The sequence below is a fragment of the Cupressus sempervirens genome, chromosome 1, assembly GCF_028749045.1.
Source record: "Cupressus sempervirens isolate cs-2001-9-10 chromosome 1, ASM2874904v1, whole genome shotgun sequence".
Lineage (NCBI taxonomy): Eukaryota > Viridiplantae > Streptophyta > Pinopsida > Cupressales > Cupressaceae > Cupressus > Cupressus sempervirens.
Window position 1 is genome coordinate 629,276,709 of NC_143118.1, and position 18,973 is coordinate 629,295,681.

At 34.4% G+C, this 18,973-nt stretch overlaps 1 protein-coding gene across 1 annotated transcript in view; it reads right to left on the reverse strand.

Annotated features, from left to right (window-relative positions):
- Positions 1-14,069, reverse strand: part of LOC149579496 (multiple organellar RNA editing factor 8, chloroplastic/mitochondrial-like) — a 39,161-nt gene extending 25,092 nt beyond the window's left edge. Inside the window, exon 1 of the mRNA XM_089833217.1 lies at positions 13,575-14,069. Coding sequence (XP_089689343.1) covers positions 13,575-13,930 — 356 coding nt within the window. The 5' untranslated portion in view covers positions 13,931-14,069. The remainder of the gene's footprint in view (positions 1-13,574) is intronic.
- Positions 14,070-18,973: the final 4,904 nt, after the last annotated feature.

Consider the following 18,973-nt stretch of genomic DNA (forward strand, 5'->3'; position numbering starts at 1 on the left):
AAGCAAAAAAAAGGCACAAGGGAATTAAATAATTTTTTTATAAAAAAAAAGAGGCCTTTGCATGTTCGTAAACCAAAAACCCTAGGAAGAGTTAAACTCTTTGCTAAGAGATTCAAGCCCATTTCTAGACACACACGTTTTGGAGGAGCAATTTTTGGAGATTGAAAGATGGGATATTTCTCAAGGATTTGGGAGACTAGAATTTTTGCAATCATTGAGCTTTAGTCAAATTGTAGCATCAAATTGAGGTAGAAATTCTGTAGAATTCATCATAGAAAATCTCTTGATATACCTCTGTCTTCTTTGTGCCTCTTATATGAATTTTCATCTATAAAAAACATATTTTAAACCAAAACCCTTGTTTTAGAAATAACTGTTCTTCATTATTGAATCATTTGAGAGAAACGAAATTGAAACCCTTATTGAAAAGCTTGAAATTTAGAAAATGGATTCATAGTAGGATACGAAATTAAGGAAAGAATTGTTTACAATAAAATTGACTGGTTACATCTATTTTTTTCATCGCGCGCGCGTGTGTGTGTGCGCGCGTGTGCGTGCATGTGTGCGTGTGTGTGCGTGTGTGCGTGCGCGTGTGTGCGCTTGTGTGCGTGTGCGTGCGTGTGTGCGTGTGTGTGCGTGCGTGTGTGTGTGTGTGTGAAGAAATTACCACAATAATAAAATATTACTATGGTAATTTTTTTTATGAAATTGGGTATGTGAATTTTTTTAGAAAAAATATATAAAATAAAAAAATAATATATTATTAAGGGACGCGGGGCCACCACCCACCCACCTCCCTTTCCTCCCCTTTTTGACAGTGGTCGTAGGATGTGTGTTGCAGGCAGCAACACATACGACAGCCTAACAGCCTCCCCTTATAACAGGTTAAACTTTGGTAAGTTGTTTTTAAATTGTTTTTTTATCATTATTAATTTATTACAAATGTTTCTTTTTAAATTAGTTTTAAATTATTTTATTTATTAAAAAAAAATATTTATCTAAAATAGTTAGTAGTTTAAAATTTAAGTTAATTTATATATATAATGAAGTTTAGTTTAATTAAATTATAGTTACAACTTAATAGTATTAAATTATAATTCTTTTAACGATTGAATTTAATATTTATTAAAGGTAATTATCATTTAATTTATTTTTATATTTGGATCTTTAAAAAAATATTGATTGGAAATCATATGTATAGTGTTGAATAAACTATTTTTATCATTAGACTTTAATAAGCACGCAGTTTATTTGGGAAGGCGTAGACGATTAAGATATAAACTTGAAACTTCTTTTTTTGAATCTAATCTTGAAACCCTTATCAACTAGGAAAACTTCGAAAATGAAAACTTAAAACTTTATTGCGAGTCATTTTTTATGAAATTATATTGAAAACTAAAATTGTTGATTAATTACACTTGTTTTATATACCTATTGAGGTTTTGTGTTTTATCTTGTGAGGCTGCTTCTGGGGAAACCTGGTATTTTGACCAGTTAGGCATGTTTACCAGAGGCTTGGGAAGTGATTAGTCACGATTATTTCACTCCCAACCATTGTGATGCATTTACATGTTTCTGTGGTGAGAACCAATTTTGTTATGTAAGCTCATGTTCTGATTTTTGTGATATAACCTTTGGAGTTGATCAGTTATCTATTGTGCTTTCCAATTGCTTGTATAGGACTGATGTGGTTATTGTGATTTTATGAGATACTATGTTATGAGCTTAGGCTAGGTTATCTATGTGAATGCTGGGAAGTGGTTTGCAATGGAGGTCAGAGCCCTAAAGAGGTTGCTTGGTAACCCATTGTAAGTTGTATTAATAAGTGATAACGTTTCATTAATGGGATTAAAATGAATTAACAAGAGTCAATGTATTACCTCGCTCATGCCTCGAATGCTAGTACAAGCTAGGACGGGAGTAGAGAGGATGTTTGGTTGCGACCTTGCCTCGTTAGTATGCCTTGTCTATTAGAAAGGATACAAATGCCACATAGAGTCACTAGGGAGCCGGAGTCCAAAGAGACTGCCAGGGTAACCTTTGAGTTCACTCGTGATGACACTTGCCCACATACATATTAGGTTTTCTAAGTGTCTCTGTTGCCTCTAGGATTAGATGTTACTTGTGCATTCGGTACCTTTGAGATAGATTGCTATCAGGGTTCCTTGACCTAGATTCTTGTTATGACTTTTCGATTGTTATATGTTTGGGACTTGAGAATATCTCCTAAGCATGGTGGGAGTGGGCCATTTAGGTTCCACGAGGTCGGGTGGAGTGTTTTTTATACCATTGAGATCTGACAGCTAGATGTTGATGCTGGTTATACCTTGTGTAGTTGTCCTATTCTTCTTATCTTGTGATTATATTCTATGGTCATATTCTGGTATATTGTACTTTGATTATTTGAGATCCTATGAGATGTTGTATCTTATCATGATGTATATTCTCTTAGCATTTCATACCTTGTGACTTGTACAGAGGATGATTATGCCATGTGGCACCTTATGTACTTGCATATTCTTTCATGTGATTTCGTACTTATGGTTATTCTATGACAGGGACTTTGTTTCCTTATCAAATTTAATCTTAATAAAATTTGTGTGTGATTCAATGTTACGGAACCCTTGAGAGATGTAATTGTTATTGTATTGCTTATGTATGTATATGAGTTATTGCTTCCACTATGTTATCTCTTGTTTGTTTTAATCTTTAAAACAAATGTTTAGCAAACTTAGTGACATTATAGAATAATTTCTCTTGGGTTCCCTAGCGGGGCATTACATATTTTGTATTTGTAGTATCATTCCAACATCTCAGGCCCGACAGTTCCTCTGCTTCGACCATGATACTCTCTCGCACCTTTCCAACATATTGGGCTTCACACCTGCCAACTCCTCTTTAATCTGGAAAACTCTTATCTCAAATTCATGAGATGATAGGCTCCTATATTGTGCGTTTATGGACCTGCAAAACAAAAAGAAAACATACAATATAATTAGATACAAAATATTCAAATGGCAATTCGTATGATAAATTTTCAGGCTCCATGATCAAGCGTTATGGTAATTGCAATATAAATCATTCTTTGCTCCGTATTACATGTCACCGAGCTGAAGTAATAACAATGAATTGTCATACATCTTTGTAAATATTTACTCACAGCAGAAATATCTTTTGATATCTTTGACTATTATTTATTTCCATTGCTAGACTATACAAGATATATCGTGTACAATGAACATGCTCCAAGTGTATGCTCTTCGCTGCATCACCATCAGCTGATAGGAAGACAACTTTACTGCTCTGCCGTTCTGAATCATGGAAAACCCCTGTAATTATCCCTTGGAGAACTTCAAAGTAAAGAAACTGTAACACCTTCCAGTTCTGGAATCATATTCCTCATGTGCAGATTGCTTTGAATGCTTTTTAATTCACATAACAAGGATCTCATATCTGTTCCATATATTCAAAGTGCCTCATCTCATGCATGGCTACATTCAAAAAATGCAAATTATGCATGGTCTGATGCCCAATCAATGCTAAGCAGAACAAATAGTCTGATGTTTTTCTCATAAATACACCAGAAAATACATTAGTCACTTCCAGATTTCACATGCTTTACCAAGGCTTATTCCACTTTTAAAATCTGCCCTGTCTTCAAGTCAGGTAGAGGGATGTTGATACTTTTGTTCAGATATATCAAATTAATAATTTACAGGATGTTTGTAAAAGCCAGCACAAGATTCAGAACCATTGTAACTTATACCCTCTACCAAGTGTAGTATCCCTGTACCAGGAGGATCATATTAAAAAGCAGTTTTCTAGAGTTTCCATACTTTTCTGTAAAAAGTAATATCATTGCTCTGAATATTTTCATTGGTCCTTTTAAGTTTTTACTCTCTTGTCCCTGAATAGTCTCTAGTTATAGTCAATGTGCGGCCTGAATATGCTTCAGGGTTCAACACATTATCTGAGTAATAATTAAGTCTTAATATCTATATGTATGGCAGGAGCATTGTTGATAAACTGAATACATTGCTCATGCATTCCCCATGAGTCTGGCATATATAGTGACGAAATAGTTATGAATAAACTTCCATATATCACCCTGCTGCAACTGCCTGTATGTTTCTGATTGAATCCTCTATCATTCATTATGCATAGTTGTGATAAAAGTACTGCATCTTCTTTTTTAATCCATCTTTTGGCAGTGATGCTGACACTTGTGATCTGGCTCATTAATGGCATTACATAATCACGAGTTTCCAACACTTTCTTGATTAATACATTGTTTAAGCATAAGTAGCAGGTAAAATCTGAAAATTCTCCCTTTGGCATGATATTTGTGATTCTAAAATTTGCCAAATTTTGACAGTTCCACCACATTGCATGAAAGCTTTCTCAGCTATGAGCTTAGTCAATAAATGTGATATGAAGCGATCTGTAAGGCAATGGACCAACATCCAAAAGGGGAAGACGATCGAACACCATGGCATCCAGCGACTGATGTGTAACCTTCTTAGCAAAGTAATGTAAATTACATATATCTAAATGGGAAGGCTCCAGAGCAAATTAGCTGTGCTGAGTTATTGTATCCAGACAAGAAGGCTCCGTAGCATTCGAGTTCCTCTATGACCGTATGCGGATCTCACTGTAATAATTTCTTGGCTGACATGAGTTATCGAACCCTTAATACATAGCACAGACAGTTTGATATATTATAAAGGGAATAATGCATCGAAAACGGGAGGAACTAATCCCAAACAACATAGTGTTCCTTCGCATAGTATCCAACAACAACTGGAGTCACGTGGATAGCAGTCCCTATCTAGCAGATAGCATGGAGTGCACGTTTAGGGGGCAATGCAAGCCCCACAAGAAGGTAAGATGTAATCATGAGCTTGTTAAGATAAATCCTATCATACCTAGGCACCCCAGCAGCAGTAGATCGGGCAACAAAGTATTAGCAAGTATGTTGGGCATATAAAAATAAACGAAAGCTTAAAGGAGTTTCAGACTTGGGTACAGACCCAATACACATAAGTATCAAGTCATTCATATGCCATGTTGGGATGGAATTTATTAAATACAATATGCAAAATGGGAGAATATAATGGGCGTAGCATTCAAAATGTAAGGAAAGAACATAAGGTGATTGTATACTTGTATCTTTCACAATATACAATGGAAATGATATGTCATGTAACATATCCTTCAGAAAGATGAAAAAAGGGCAAAAATGAATTTTTAAGGGATTGAATATCCTACATGTTTGAGTTCCCATGCGACGTAGACTCTCAAGTTACAAAGGAAAAGGAAGAGAGTAAATAAGGTAAAATGAATTAAGAAATAAGAGTTATCAACAATAAAAGATTTAAGTTAAATTTATTATTGGGTGATTCTTACCTTAAGTCTAACTTTTAATTGCATGATAAGAAAAGAAGAAAAGGGCATCCACGTCAATTTAATAGAAGGAAGATAATCACTTCGAACTGAAGATAAGAGAAGTATTTTCAAATTATTATATTTTGCAAACTACCTTTTTTACTTGTCTAGTCTCTCTCTTATTCATATTTTTATATGTACTATAAGAGCTATTTGCCTCGATCTTTTCCTCTAAGAATGTTCTTGCAGGAAAAGGAGGATTGATATTGATGTTCAGAAGGAGTCTAAATCATTTGTCTAAAGGAGTGGATTGAGGATATATTTCAGTTGATCTTTGAAGATTTTGATCATATCAGATTCAAAGGGAGTATGACAGTTCGTCAAAGACAACTTTGGTTGAGGAGCTCAGATGATTGATTTTCAAAGGGAGTTTGAAAGTCCTTGTGTGTGACTATATGACCTTAAAGGGCCTACTGCCTATGTCCATCATGAGGATGTGACAACTTCCAGATGATCATCGCTTGTATTTGTAGAAGTTATTGAAAGCTGACGATCTTACAATAACTTAATTTTCTATTATGATGGATATCTTATGATGTCTATACAGATCATGGTAGAGTATACTTTGCATGGTGGATGTTTATATGGTGCGCATCATGAGAATGCGTGTGCACATACCTTATAAACATTTTTTAGTACTTGGTGAATATCATGTGTCGATATTCTAGAAGACCAATACTAATGATATCAGATGTGATATCAAACCTTTTTGAGTACTTGGTGAATATAATGTCGATATTGTGGAAGATCAATATTCATGATATCAAATGTAATATTAAACCTTATTGAGTAATTGATGAATATCACATGTTGATATTTTGCAGGCCAATACTCATGATATCAAAATGTTGAATATCTTCTGATCAAAGATATTCTTATATTACATTGTGGTAATATATGGTCGTGTGTTTATCCTCCCTAGCTAAGAGGGAGCGTTAATGTTGTAAGTTCAATCGGAATAATTTAACCATGAGATACATTGGTATGACTGATTATTCTGATTAATAGTCACTAGACAATTAATGTGTGTGTATATATGTATGTAATCTTATAATAATTATTGTCTAATTATTAATCCTAAATACTAAATTAATGAAAAAACATGTCTCGTCTCTTCTTGTCTTAAACCACGTATAAATGCAAGAGGTTGCTGCACTTGAAATACACATAACAAAATATTATGACAATGCTATTATATTTGTAGCGATCCTCAAACAAACAACAACAACAAGTACTGATAGAATGAAGACATTAGTAAATGTTTGATGTGTTTGTTGTTATTTCAGACTGTACCATGTTGTCGACCAGTAATCAAGAACTTTGGTAATCGCAATGTATATGTTCGTTGATGTTCAAACACAAGTCAATGCACCTTTGTATATACTGATTTGGGGAGTCACATCCCTAATGGGAGTGACTCCACCGTGGAGTCGCGTCCTATCGGGTATGTGGCTCCGGAGTCACCATTTGGTTAGTACAAACAACAATAATTTAATTAATAGATTACCGACCAACAGTCAGTCAAGTAAACATGTGATTTAGTTGGTCAAACTAATATTTAGATAGTTGGACAAATATAATGTTATTATTATTGAGTAGTAAATGAATAACTATTACAATTATATGGATGTATGTATGTATGTATGTGTGAATATATACATTACAAATAATTTACTATGCAATAACAATAATTTATATATACATAAATGAAAATAATAGTTACATATATTTCTATTTATTTTCAACAACATTTTATCTAACTGAACTATAACATTAACACTCCCTCTTAGTATAGATGGATAAACAATTTGATCAATATTAAACCATTGATGATATTAAGAATGGCACAATTTTAAGGATATTTTTGATCAAACCATTCTGGTATCACATTTGATATCATGAGTATTGGCCTCCAAAATATTAGCATATGATATTCACCAAATACTCTAGGTAATGGTCTGCTGAATATCAACACATGATATTCACCAAATACCTTCAAAAAACTCATAGACCGTCAAGTAAATGGCATCTAACACTTAGTTGTTCATTTACAAAATATAATTTATCATGATTTGTTTCAACACTTGCATAAAATGTATATCATGATTTAAGTTATTATAAGATCGTCACCTTTAGCTAACTTTTGCAAACAGGAGTGATGATCATTTGAAAATTGTCACTTTCTTATGATGTACACAGGCTCACATAGTTATAACATGACATTTATAAATAATATAGCACAATAATCAATTATTCTGAGACTCTCTCAGAAATTGTAACATGACAAGTTCACTTTGAAAGTATTCCACATTTATTTTGCAATAGGTTAGGTGACAATGATAGAGAATAGAGAACTTCCTCTTAATCCAATATTTCACATGTCGTATGGATGTTTTGAAGTTTTTTAGAATGGACATCTCTCTAAATCTGTATAAGATTTTCTGACTTTGGCAAAGGGTGCTTGATGTTTCAATCTATCAGGGCATTGTACTGTTGAGTGACCATAGTTATCACATCTAAAGCATTGCATTTTAGAGTAGTCTATATGTTTCCTTTTCCCTTTGAACTTAAGTGTCTTCCTTTTATCAACTTGAGTTGTGAGAATCTAAATATCACCTCCAGTAGAAGTATCACCAATTCCTCGAGATATTAACATACACTCCTCTTGTATGCAATCTGCCTTAAGTCGATCAAGTTCAGGAAGCTTGGATTGAGAACATACTCCTTGTCTATAAGTTTCCCATGATGGTGGCAGTCCTTTTAGTGCTATCATGGTTAATTCTTTGTCATCATAGATGTGACCAATTGTAGAGAGTTTGTTCCTCAGCTTTATTATCCTCATAAAATATGAAGCGATGGACTCTCCTTTATTCATCTTAATGTTAGAGATTTTGTCATTTAGTGTGAGAATTCTGCTGGTATTTGCTTTATCTCAAACATCTCTTCAAGTGCTTGAACATTTCATGTGTTGTGTCTAGTTTTGTAATGACGAAAAGTACATGATCCTTAACACCATCAACTAGTAATTTCATAGCCTTAGTATTGTCTTTTTCTCATCTACTCAATTCATCACCCCCTTGGGTGGTTGATCTAATTTTTCAATAAACTGTTTTAGATCATGCTCCTTCAAGATTAACATTATGCACAATTTCCATTCTGAAAAATTTAAGTCACCTTCGAGTTTGTCCTCTAGTCTCATACCATTCACCATTTTGGCAGATGTAGAGTTTAAGAATATTTGAGTGCATTGGATAAATTACTCTAATCAGGATCATCTCTTAGGCCCGCTCTAATACCATGTTAATTTTTTGGTGATCAGATTTATCCAATTTATTTCACTATATACTTAAGCCTTTTGAAAGATTTATACATAAAGGTATTATATATGTGCGATCAATACATATGTTGATTTTGATAAAATCTTTACACAATGGGGACCTTGTTTGTCTTTATCCTAACTTGGTAGACTGCAGGTTATGAGCCAATCCACTTGGTACTTTATAAAGGAGTGTACTTGATTGTGTAAGGTTTGACTTCGGTAAATACTTAATGTGTTCGTTGTTATGGCAGGCTGTACCGTGTTGTCAACCAGTAATCTGGAACTTTGGTAATCACAATGTATTTGTTCATTGATGTTCAAACACGGGGCGATGCACCTTTGCATATACTGATTTGGGGAGTCACATCCCTAATGGGAGTGAATCCACTGTGGAGTCATGTCCCATCAGGTACATGGCAGTCACCATTTGATTAGTACAAACAACCATAATTTAATTTATAGATTACCAACCAACAGTCAGTCAGACAAACATGTGATTTAGTTGGTCAAACTAATACCTAGATAGTCGGACAAATACAATAATATTATTATTAGTGAGTAGTAAATGAATAAATATTACAGTTATGTATGTATGTATGTATGTATGTGACTATATATATATATATATATATATAAAATAAATAATTTATTATGCAATAACAATAATATATATATATATATATATATATATATATATATATATATATATATATACACAAATGAAAATAATAGTTACATTAATTTCTATTTATTTTCAACAAAACTTTTCCAACTGAACTATAACATTAACGCATGTTTGGTCAAACTCGGAACCAATTCTTTTATTATGATAATCAATGCAATGAGAATGTTGCCCCTGCTAAGAGGGAGCCTTTCTTGAGAGAGAGACTCAGCTTCAGTGCTTCTGATATGTGTTGTTAATGGGTACTTCTCCTTGACGGAGAAGTTCAACGAGCAATCTTTTATTAATGAGTTATTCTCTGTAAGGGAGAAGTTTGAGGTGCAATCCCTTGTTAATGAGTTCTTCTTTGTGATGGAGAAGGTCGAGGTGCAATCTCTTGTTGACGAGTTCTTCTTTGTGAGGGAGAAATTCAAGGTGCAATCCCTTGTTAATGAGTTCTTCTCTATGAGAGAGAAGTTAGAGGTGCAATCCCTTGTTAATGAGTTCTTCTCCGTGACGAAGAAGTTCAAGGTGCGATCACTTGTTAATGCATTCTTCTCTGCAACATTAGTTTGAGGTGAAAACCCTTATTCCACCCACAAGGAGTAGCCATGGTGGTTCCACCTTCCTGGGGTAGCCATAGTGGAATTCATGTGTGAGACTCCATGGCTAAGCTCTTGTGTAATTCATCCTCTCGGACTAGTCATGCTGAGATGACGATATCACGTAAAGTGAATCCGTGATAAAGGTTTTTGGTTGACACATATGGTTGTAGCCATTGTATTTATCATGATGACATGAAAATCTGGAATAATATCTACTTTGCTAAGAGGGAGTGTTACATTTGTAGCTACAGGAGATGTTATTCTTACCTATAATGGACTTGATGTCTTCATTCTTGATGCTCAGTTCAGAATTGCTGATCACATTTATCTTTGATTGCTTCCTTTGTTTAAGATCAATCACTCCATTCTCTTCATTGTCTACATTAGCCTATCGTGGATCCTAGTTGACTCATCACTACCAGCTCAAATGCCTTCTCGATTCATCTCATGGTCAATATAACAGTCACCACTCACGGATTCTAGGTCATTGAAAGTCATGCTGAGATGGCGATATCACGTAGAGCAAATCCGTGATAAAGGTTTTTGGTTGACACATATGGTTGTAGCCATTGTATTTATCATGATGACATGAAAATCTGGAATAATATCTACTTTGCTAAGAAGGAGTGTTATATTTGTAGCTACAGGAGATGTTATTCTTACCTATAATGGACTTGTTGTCTTCATTCTTGATGCTCAGTTCAAATTTGCTGATCACATTTATCTTTAATTGCTTCCTTCGTTTAAAATCAATCACTCCATTCTCTTCATTGTCTACATTAGCCTATTGTGGATCCTAGTTGACTCATCACTACCAGCTCAAGTGCTTCTTGATTCATCTCATGGTCAATATAACAGTCACCACTCACGGATTCTAGGTCAATAAATGATCACATTTATCTTTAATTGCTTCCTTTGTTTAAGATCAATCACTCCATTCTCTTCATTGTCTACGTTAGCCTATCGTGGATCCTAGTTGACTCATCACTACCAGCTCAAATGCCTTCTTGATTCATCTCATGGTCAATATAACAATCACCACTCACGGATTCCAGGTCAATAAGAAAATGTGCCATGTATGAGTCTCTCTTCATGTTCATGTACATTGCTAGAGAAACTCTAACATCTCTTCAGTGTTACTGTCACCGATTCATTTATGGTAATGGTAATGACTCCTTAGTTGTCAACTCCTCATATTGATATTATGTCTTGTTGGCTTATGATCTGGAGCAGTGGCTATTTTTAGTATTAGAAAACCTGGAGTGCAACTTCCGCAGAGAAAAAGGTCATTATATTGTTGTGATTGTGAAGAGTATTTTATTTCAGTAATATTCAGAAGGTGTATATACCGCAAATCTCAATATCATGTATGTGTCTGATCATCATATTTGTGCTTCAGCAGAATTCTATATCTGTTTAGATACTATGTGTATGATCAATGCTCGATCATTCTTATCGTGCCTATATTTTATTTAGTGTCTGTGAAATACTTGGTGTAGTGATTTTATTCAAAGTTACCATATTCGCACCTTAGCATGCAAATTTGACATTCAATTCGTAGCTAATTCGAAGTCGGTTCCGGTTCTTGTCAAATTCATCATTTGTTTGATGAATTGCCTGCGGATTATCTTTTTCGGGCAATGGACGAATTTGGGCGAATGTTGAGCAAATTTTGTAGTTGACGGAAGAGTCGGGGAGGAATTTGGAGTGAATTTGACAGTGCAACCAAAAAAGATTGACTTTTTAATGTTTTTATTGTTTTGAAAAGGCGCTTTTTTGGTATAAATATAATCTTATTTATTATCCAACTGACCCAACCCCAAAACACGCCTGCACTTCAGATAGTGGTTTATGAACTTATTTGCTGCAGCATAATTTTACATATATACAAAAAATAAAAATTCTTGTGCAGACGAACCCAAACCCAGCCCCAAAAAAATTTGATTGAATTTCGAACCCAAATGTCAAAGCCGCATCTGAACCAAAATCTGAACTGGCAACTTAGATTTTATTGTAGGAGTTACTTGAACTCTAAAGTTGTTAGTAATATCTGATAGCAGCTTCTTAGTGATCATTTGTTTTTAATTTCTCTAACTGGATTGTTAGAGATTGTAGCTACAGGAGACACTTGTTGCAGCTACAGGAGACACTTTTTCCTGTGATAATTGCTTCTGTGTTATGTTTGAGCTATTCCTGTACCTAAAATTGCTCCAGTGTTGATTCTGTGACATTAGCTATGTATTCTCTGCTATTGGGCACTATGAGATGTTGAAGAGTCTTTATATTCTCTGCTAATGTGAAACGTTGTCTAAATTCTTCTGACAAAGTTATTCTCCAACGATGATTAATCTTTTCTCTCGATTTTTTCGGTTTTTTTTATTGCATTGCTCAACTCAGTGACAGCACAGCAGGTAAATAAAGTTGAAAGATCACCGCTCATTTAAAACAACAATTTCCTCCTCCTTTGGTAAGCCTTATTTGTTGTAACGGTCATTGATGGCAGACATAGCAGTGTGCTTGTTGAGTCACTCATCAGTATGATGTGTCACTGCCATGCAGGAGATGAGTCAGGTTTGCCGTCGGTTCTTATATATGGCAATCATTCATTCAAGGGTCTCCTATTCATTCAAATCGTTATCAGTTTTGAACAGCTTCAATTATGAAGACTCTGATCTGTACAGGTGTATCGACATGAGAATGTGAAAGATGTGGCTCGAGCATTTTCAGAATCCCGATAAACGTCAGATTTAATCATTGGTGTGTTATTATGTAGCGTTATATTTTCTCTGTGTGACAATCTGATATAATAAGCAGTCCGTGCTTCACGATATATCGTGTGTCGTCAATAATCTGTGGTGTCATATCGGTTATGCGTAAACAATCGAATTCTAAACTCTAAAACCTTAGACCCTAGAACCGAAAGCTTGTTTAGAGACACTGAAATCCACTTTGATAACATGAAATCCTAGACTCCCAAACTTGATGACTATGCATTATCCTGATAGTCTAATACTAATGCAAAACTTGGACTGCAGAACCCTTTTTTAATGTTTGGAAATACAATTCTTTAAACCCTGGTCTCCGAAACCCACATGGATAAACCAAAAATCTACATTCCAATTCGTAACGACATGCAATATCATCTAGGAGCCACCATAAACCTTTTAACTTTAGACTACAACATGGGTTTCGTAATCTGCCCGAAATTTACCAATAATCCATAAAACTCCAATGTATAATGATCAAACAGAGATATAGAAGCCCACCTACATTCCTAAAACCCTGGACTCCACTACAAAGACATATTTTAACTGCACTTGAATCTGGTTTTAGATCATTGAGCCCTAGAATCCGAAGCTCACAAAATGCGCTAAAATCCACCAAAAACCCCTAAAATTACTACACCAAAATTTCAAACCGTCAAAACACATCTCCAAAGCCCTAAGTAAATACATCAAATGAACTGAAAAAACAGAGATACAAAGCCAAAAACCCGGTAACAGTCACTATTGAAAATTTGAGAAATGGGAAAAGAGTTCCTTGCCTTCCAACAACATGGGCCAGAGTCTTGATATAGAGATCGATAATTTCATCTCTGGTCATGTTTTCCCGGGGAAGCTCCACAACGATGAACCAATGCTCGTAATCACAACCATCCTGCAAAACGGTCTCCTGGGGAGGCTTCTTGCTGAAGTCGGGAACACGGTCAGTAAACGATGACGTTGCCAACGAGCGGCAAACACTGTTTCTGAGCTTTTGCTGAGAAGGAAGTTGCGGGATCGGGCCTGCTCCAAGAAAACGCCCTCTGCGAAAAGGTGAAGGCGGCTCTACTCTGCCTCTGCCTCGTATGGTCTGAATGAACGCCCTGCCTGAATACACCAGAGCCCTGCTGCGCAACATTTTTACGACTTTTGAAATTACAACTCAAATTTTCAATTAAACGACCAATTCGAGCTTAATATGGTCGATTTTATTTCAAACAAAAAATGATAAACGTGATGAAAACTGAACACCTTTTCACTCGATCAACTGAAAGTGTGGGGGGAGATAGTATGGCTAATTCAAATATAAACAAGAGTTCTGTGGGAGCAGGAGTCCCTGCCTATTGGCATAAGACGAAAGAAACGTGAATAATTTGGGGATAGTATATTCAACCTGTGAGAAATTAGTATATTTGGAAATTTGCAAATGAGAGAATATATATGGTTTCAAATTGTGTCTGTTATGTGCCGCTATAACTTTACGTAGATAGTATATGAAATGTCAGGAATATTAGCTCTAATGAAACAAAAACAAAAGTTATCTTTAAAACTAATACTAAATTTAAATAGGAGAAGAATTTGTAAGAAATTAAATAGTCAGAAACTATATTTTAAATACATTATCTTATACATGTTATTTTTAAAAATGTGGTACTTTGAATTCTAATCAATATTGAGGTAATTCTTAATACAGATATTAATGATATAATATTATATATATTTTAGTTGTGAATTTAAGCATTTTTTTTTTTTTCTCTTTCTTGTCAAATATTCAATATTTTTTGTTATGATGTTTTTGCTATTACATCTTTATAAGATGTTAACATATGATTTGGTTTAGAATATAAAAATTTCATCAATAAGCTATCTCAAGGATAGAAATGATCAATTCAAATGTAGAATTGAGCTTTAAATACCACATTATAAAAAGTCTACATAAAATGTGTGAGAAATTAATTCTTAATAATTAATAAAAAATAAAATAGTAAAAAGTTAAATGTAAAACTCATAATCGAAAAAATGAACACAAGAATGTAGAAACTTCTTACAAGACATGTTATGCGTTGATCAAATAATTTGAGTTAGTAGGTCCATAATGCCCCTCCAATAGAATCTATGAAAGAAAGTTATCAAATGATGAAATGGAATCTACGTGATTCATTTACTGATGCCGGTATGAAGGACATTTTTTTAACATGATGCAAATATCCAAGCTAGATAAGTAGGCAATTTCGGCGTCAATTTTGATTGGAAGTGAAATATTTCCTTTTGTAACAGGGGTCATGCTACAATGTCATGGCAACAATTCCTCTGGTTTTGGATACAAGCCCTCTATTCATAAGTTGCAATCTGTTCACTTCTATGGAATATACCTTTATTGAGATCTAATTCCATGTTAATGTCCAAACCAATAAACGTCATGTCTAGCAAGACCCAAATAGCTGATACGAAATGCAGCAGAAATCTTAAAATCTGATCATAATCACTAACCGAAAACTGAGTATCCAATTTGCATATAGTTGCTAACTACCAAGGATTTAAGTATATCGACAAGTCATATTAGAGGCCATATGATTAAGGACGTATATTGTATTGTATTGATGTTGCAATATTTATGGTGTTTGATGTGCTTGAATAATAATGCTAAGATGCTTGGACAAATATTGAAATGGATCTTTAATTACTTGAAATATATAAGAGTTTTGTCCTAACATACAACACCTTGACACACAAGTTAAAAAAAATTGAACTCAAATTAAAACATACCAGTTAATTAGAAAACTTAACAAGAATCCAACTTCAAATACAAATTTTGAAAACTGAAAAAACTTTTTCTTACAAATGTGAATGGAAAAGCTTCTTTTATTAGCATATTTAGAAACACCATGTCAGATAACAACACTCAGATAACACTCATGAATGGTCCATTCATTATTATTATAGATGAGAACTTTTTCGTTTTATAATATAATACAATATGGCAGAACAATAAGGAGACAACATTCTGAACTTTGGCACAACATTGATTCATCACATCCCTTCGTTGTCAAATAGGTTTCAGCATAATAATCCTCATCTAAATTTACCCTAAAGCATAAAACGGCTCAAAAAAGATTGATTAACATTGGTTCCACTTCCTCCATTCTTTGGATCATCTTCTTCATCTTTGAGTTTCATGTTGTCGACAATGTCTTTAACAATGCTTATGAAGGGAGTAGCACCAATGCCTAATCTCAGAAGCAGTAGGACATCATATTTTTTGTAGTCTTGTGCGGGAGCACCATACAGGCCATCTATTAATAATCTTGGGAATCTATGTACATTCACATATTGTAAGGTCATGATCTCCTTTGATAATCGCTCAAAAAATGTTTCTATATTAGTTTTTGTGGACTAGTCACAGAGATGGATTCGAAAAACATGGGAAAAATTGTTTACCTTGGACTGTTTTCTCCTTGCATTAAATCAGGTCTCAGTAGACCATTTTGCCACCCATAGGAGGCTCACAAACCTGTTTGCAGAGAATGCATAATCTGATTCAAATCAAGTTTTTATAAAATTCAAGCAGTTGATGTAGGAAAGGAATTCGTAACTAAAAATGAATTTTGCCAAATCAGAGAGGATAAGAAGAAATTGCTTGATTTTTTATACCTCTAAGAAAACATTTTTAAGTTTTCTAGTCCAATCACCCAAGGTTCAAATATGCACATTCAAATAATTGTCTCCTCAAGTTGATGTAATTGAGAAGGGATGTCTGCTAAGCTATCTTTATTAGCAACAGGTTAAGAAATAATTATATTGTTGCTTAATGAGTATGAATAAGGTATAAGATTAGCATTCAAATTGTGATATTGAAGGGCAGTTGACGAACATATAGTGCCCACTTTTGTACCTGAAACCTTGAGGTTTTGACATTTGCAGAGCCAGCACATTGCCTAGATAAATGGCTATCTGTACCAAGTGTAAACACTCTTTTAGTATTAGCAACAGAGATTATCAAATTCTTGAAAACTAACATAGATGAAAAAACTAATCGAGCAATAATGATACCTTGATCATTTTAATAGATTTATTTCCTGATCTAAATGCTCTAACTATTCGATCTGCACCATATACTAACAAAATTGCAACAGACCAATTGAAAAAAAATAGTAAGTCAACATAACTTAATTTTAAAATAAATTAGAATTTGATCTATTTCTAAGGTTATATAAATTATTAAGAGGTCTACTGGAAATTTTGTGCCTATAAAAGCACCCTATCTCATTTCTTGCGATGTTCTACAATCATAACTTAGTACTTGGTATTGTATGCATAGTAATTGCTCGCACTACCCAAAGATGCCCTGCAAACATGAAATTTCACAAATATCAACATATCTTGCATTGGAAGGAAAAACAACAAAGAAAATACTAAAATTATAACAACAATACTAGAACTCTTTAAGGCATTGTAGCCATGGCTTCCCATAACTAATAAATTTGGTTCAACTTTCTTTGCTTCCTCATATATTACATTTGTCGCATCCCCAATACTAAGTCTACTTTCCACAGGCACCTGAAAAACCCAAATGGAAAAACAGAAACAAATACAAGCTCATGCTGAGAATCAAATCTATTTGGTAGTAACATAGTTAGTAGAATGGCAAGAATATAGCCTACATTTTTCGCAATGCAGATGCATTTGGCTTTGTCTAATACATTTTCAATCATGTTTTCCTAGAACTTCTCCATGGACTGCATGATATCAGATGTGTATATGTAATCTAAGAACAATAATAATAGCATTTAACATCCTATTCAAAACTATAAAAGAACTAACTACCTTTTTTGGGTATGCATATGTGTGGATAGGACATAATCGGGGATTTCTCTCAATGTTCTTTAATTCATATAATGATATGTGTTTTGGGTAGGGTTGCTAAAACTCTTGTTGTTTCGTCAAGGGCCATACACTGATAGTCATCCAAATTTTAATACACCCAAGACAAATCTGAGGGAAATTAAAAGGTGGGTTTTCCCTAATCAGTGGAAAAGTTTGTCAGAAAACATAATACAAGAGGATTTGTTAAAAACAAATGCAAAATTTTATTGCATACACCTTATTGACGATCTTCTACCTGGAACTCTATGACAACTTATTCCTTCAATCAATGACATTGACTTGAACAAGGCCAAGCATATACAGCAACCTCATGATACGAAGGAAAAGATAGAAATAGATGCACTTCTCCATTAAGTTACAACCCTTGTTAGAATTGCTTTAGAATAACTAAGAGGGGGGGGGTAAGGCGGGGGGGTGAATCAATTATTCAAGGTCTAGATGTCCCTTTCAAATCTTTTCACTAAGTGTGGTAAATCCATTCAATTGTTCAATCATTCAAACTTTAACTTGTCTAATTAGCAAGTTACTGTAAATCATCATGCAAGTATAACACACAGGAAATCAACACATGACACAGTGATTTACGTGGAAACCCAATTTGGGAAAACCACTAGTAACATGCTACTCAATTCTCACCCTTTTGAAGTGATGCCCTATGAAAGGCTTGCCCTGTTAAAGGCTTACAACACACACTATTAAATGTGATCTCGTTAGAGGATTTAACCACCCTATTAGATGTGGGCCTGGTAAAAGGACTTTAGAACATTCACTTGGAATGTCACCCTGTTAAAGGATTTACAAATGGTTGTTAGGCCAACCTAAGTCCATAGGATTTTCGAATCTAATACAATTGCTAGAGAGTATTAGAAAATCTTGACCTAACTACAACATACAACTTATCTTGCAGATTTCAGATCACTTCTCTGCTCGTATCCTTGCCTGGGCTTCTATCTCTACAACTCTTAACTATTTACCTTTTCTTTCAAGCTTTGTCTTTTCGAGTCTCCATACTCAATGTACTAGTGCAATCATCTCTTCATGACCACTTGTAGAAGTAGAGCCTATGTGCTCTTCCTTCTCCTTCTTGACACTCTTTCAATCACTTCATAGATTTGACACTTCTGCAGCAACAGTATCAGCAGCTCTCTTCTTCTTGGTTTATGCCTTCTTAAATAGAAGTCTTGGAGTTCCTTTTCCTGCTCAATTCATCTTTTTCTTCAATTTCAATTTGCATGGATTAGGTAGGATTCATTGCATCTAACCCATATTTTGTTTCCTCTAGAAGCTTCTCGAATAA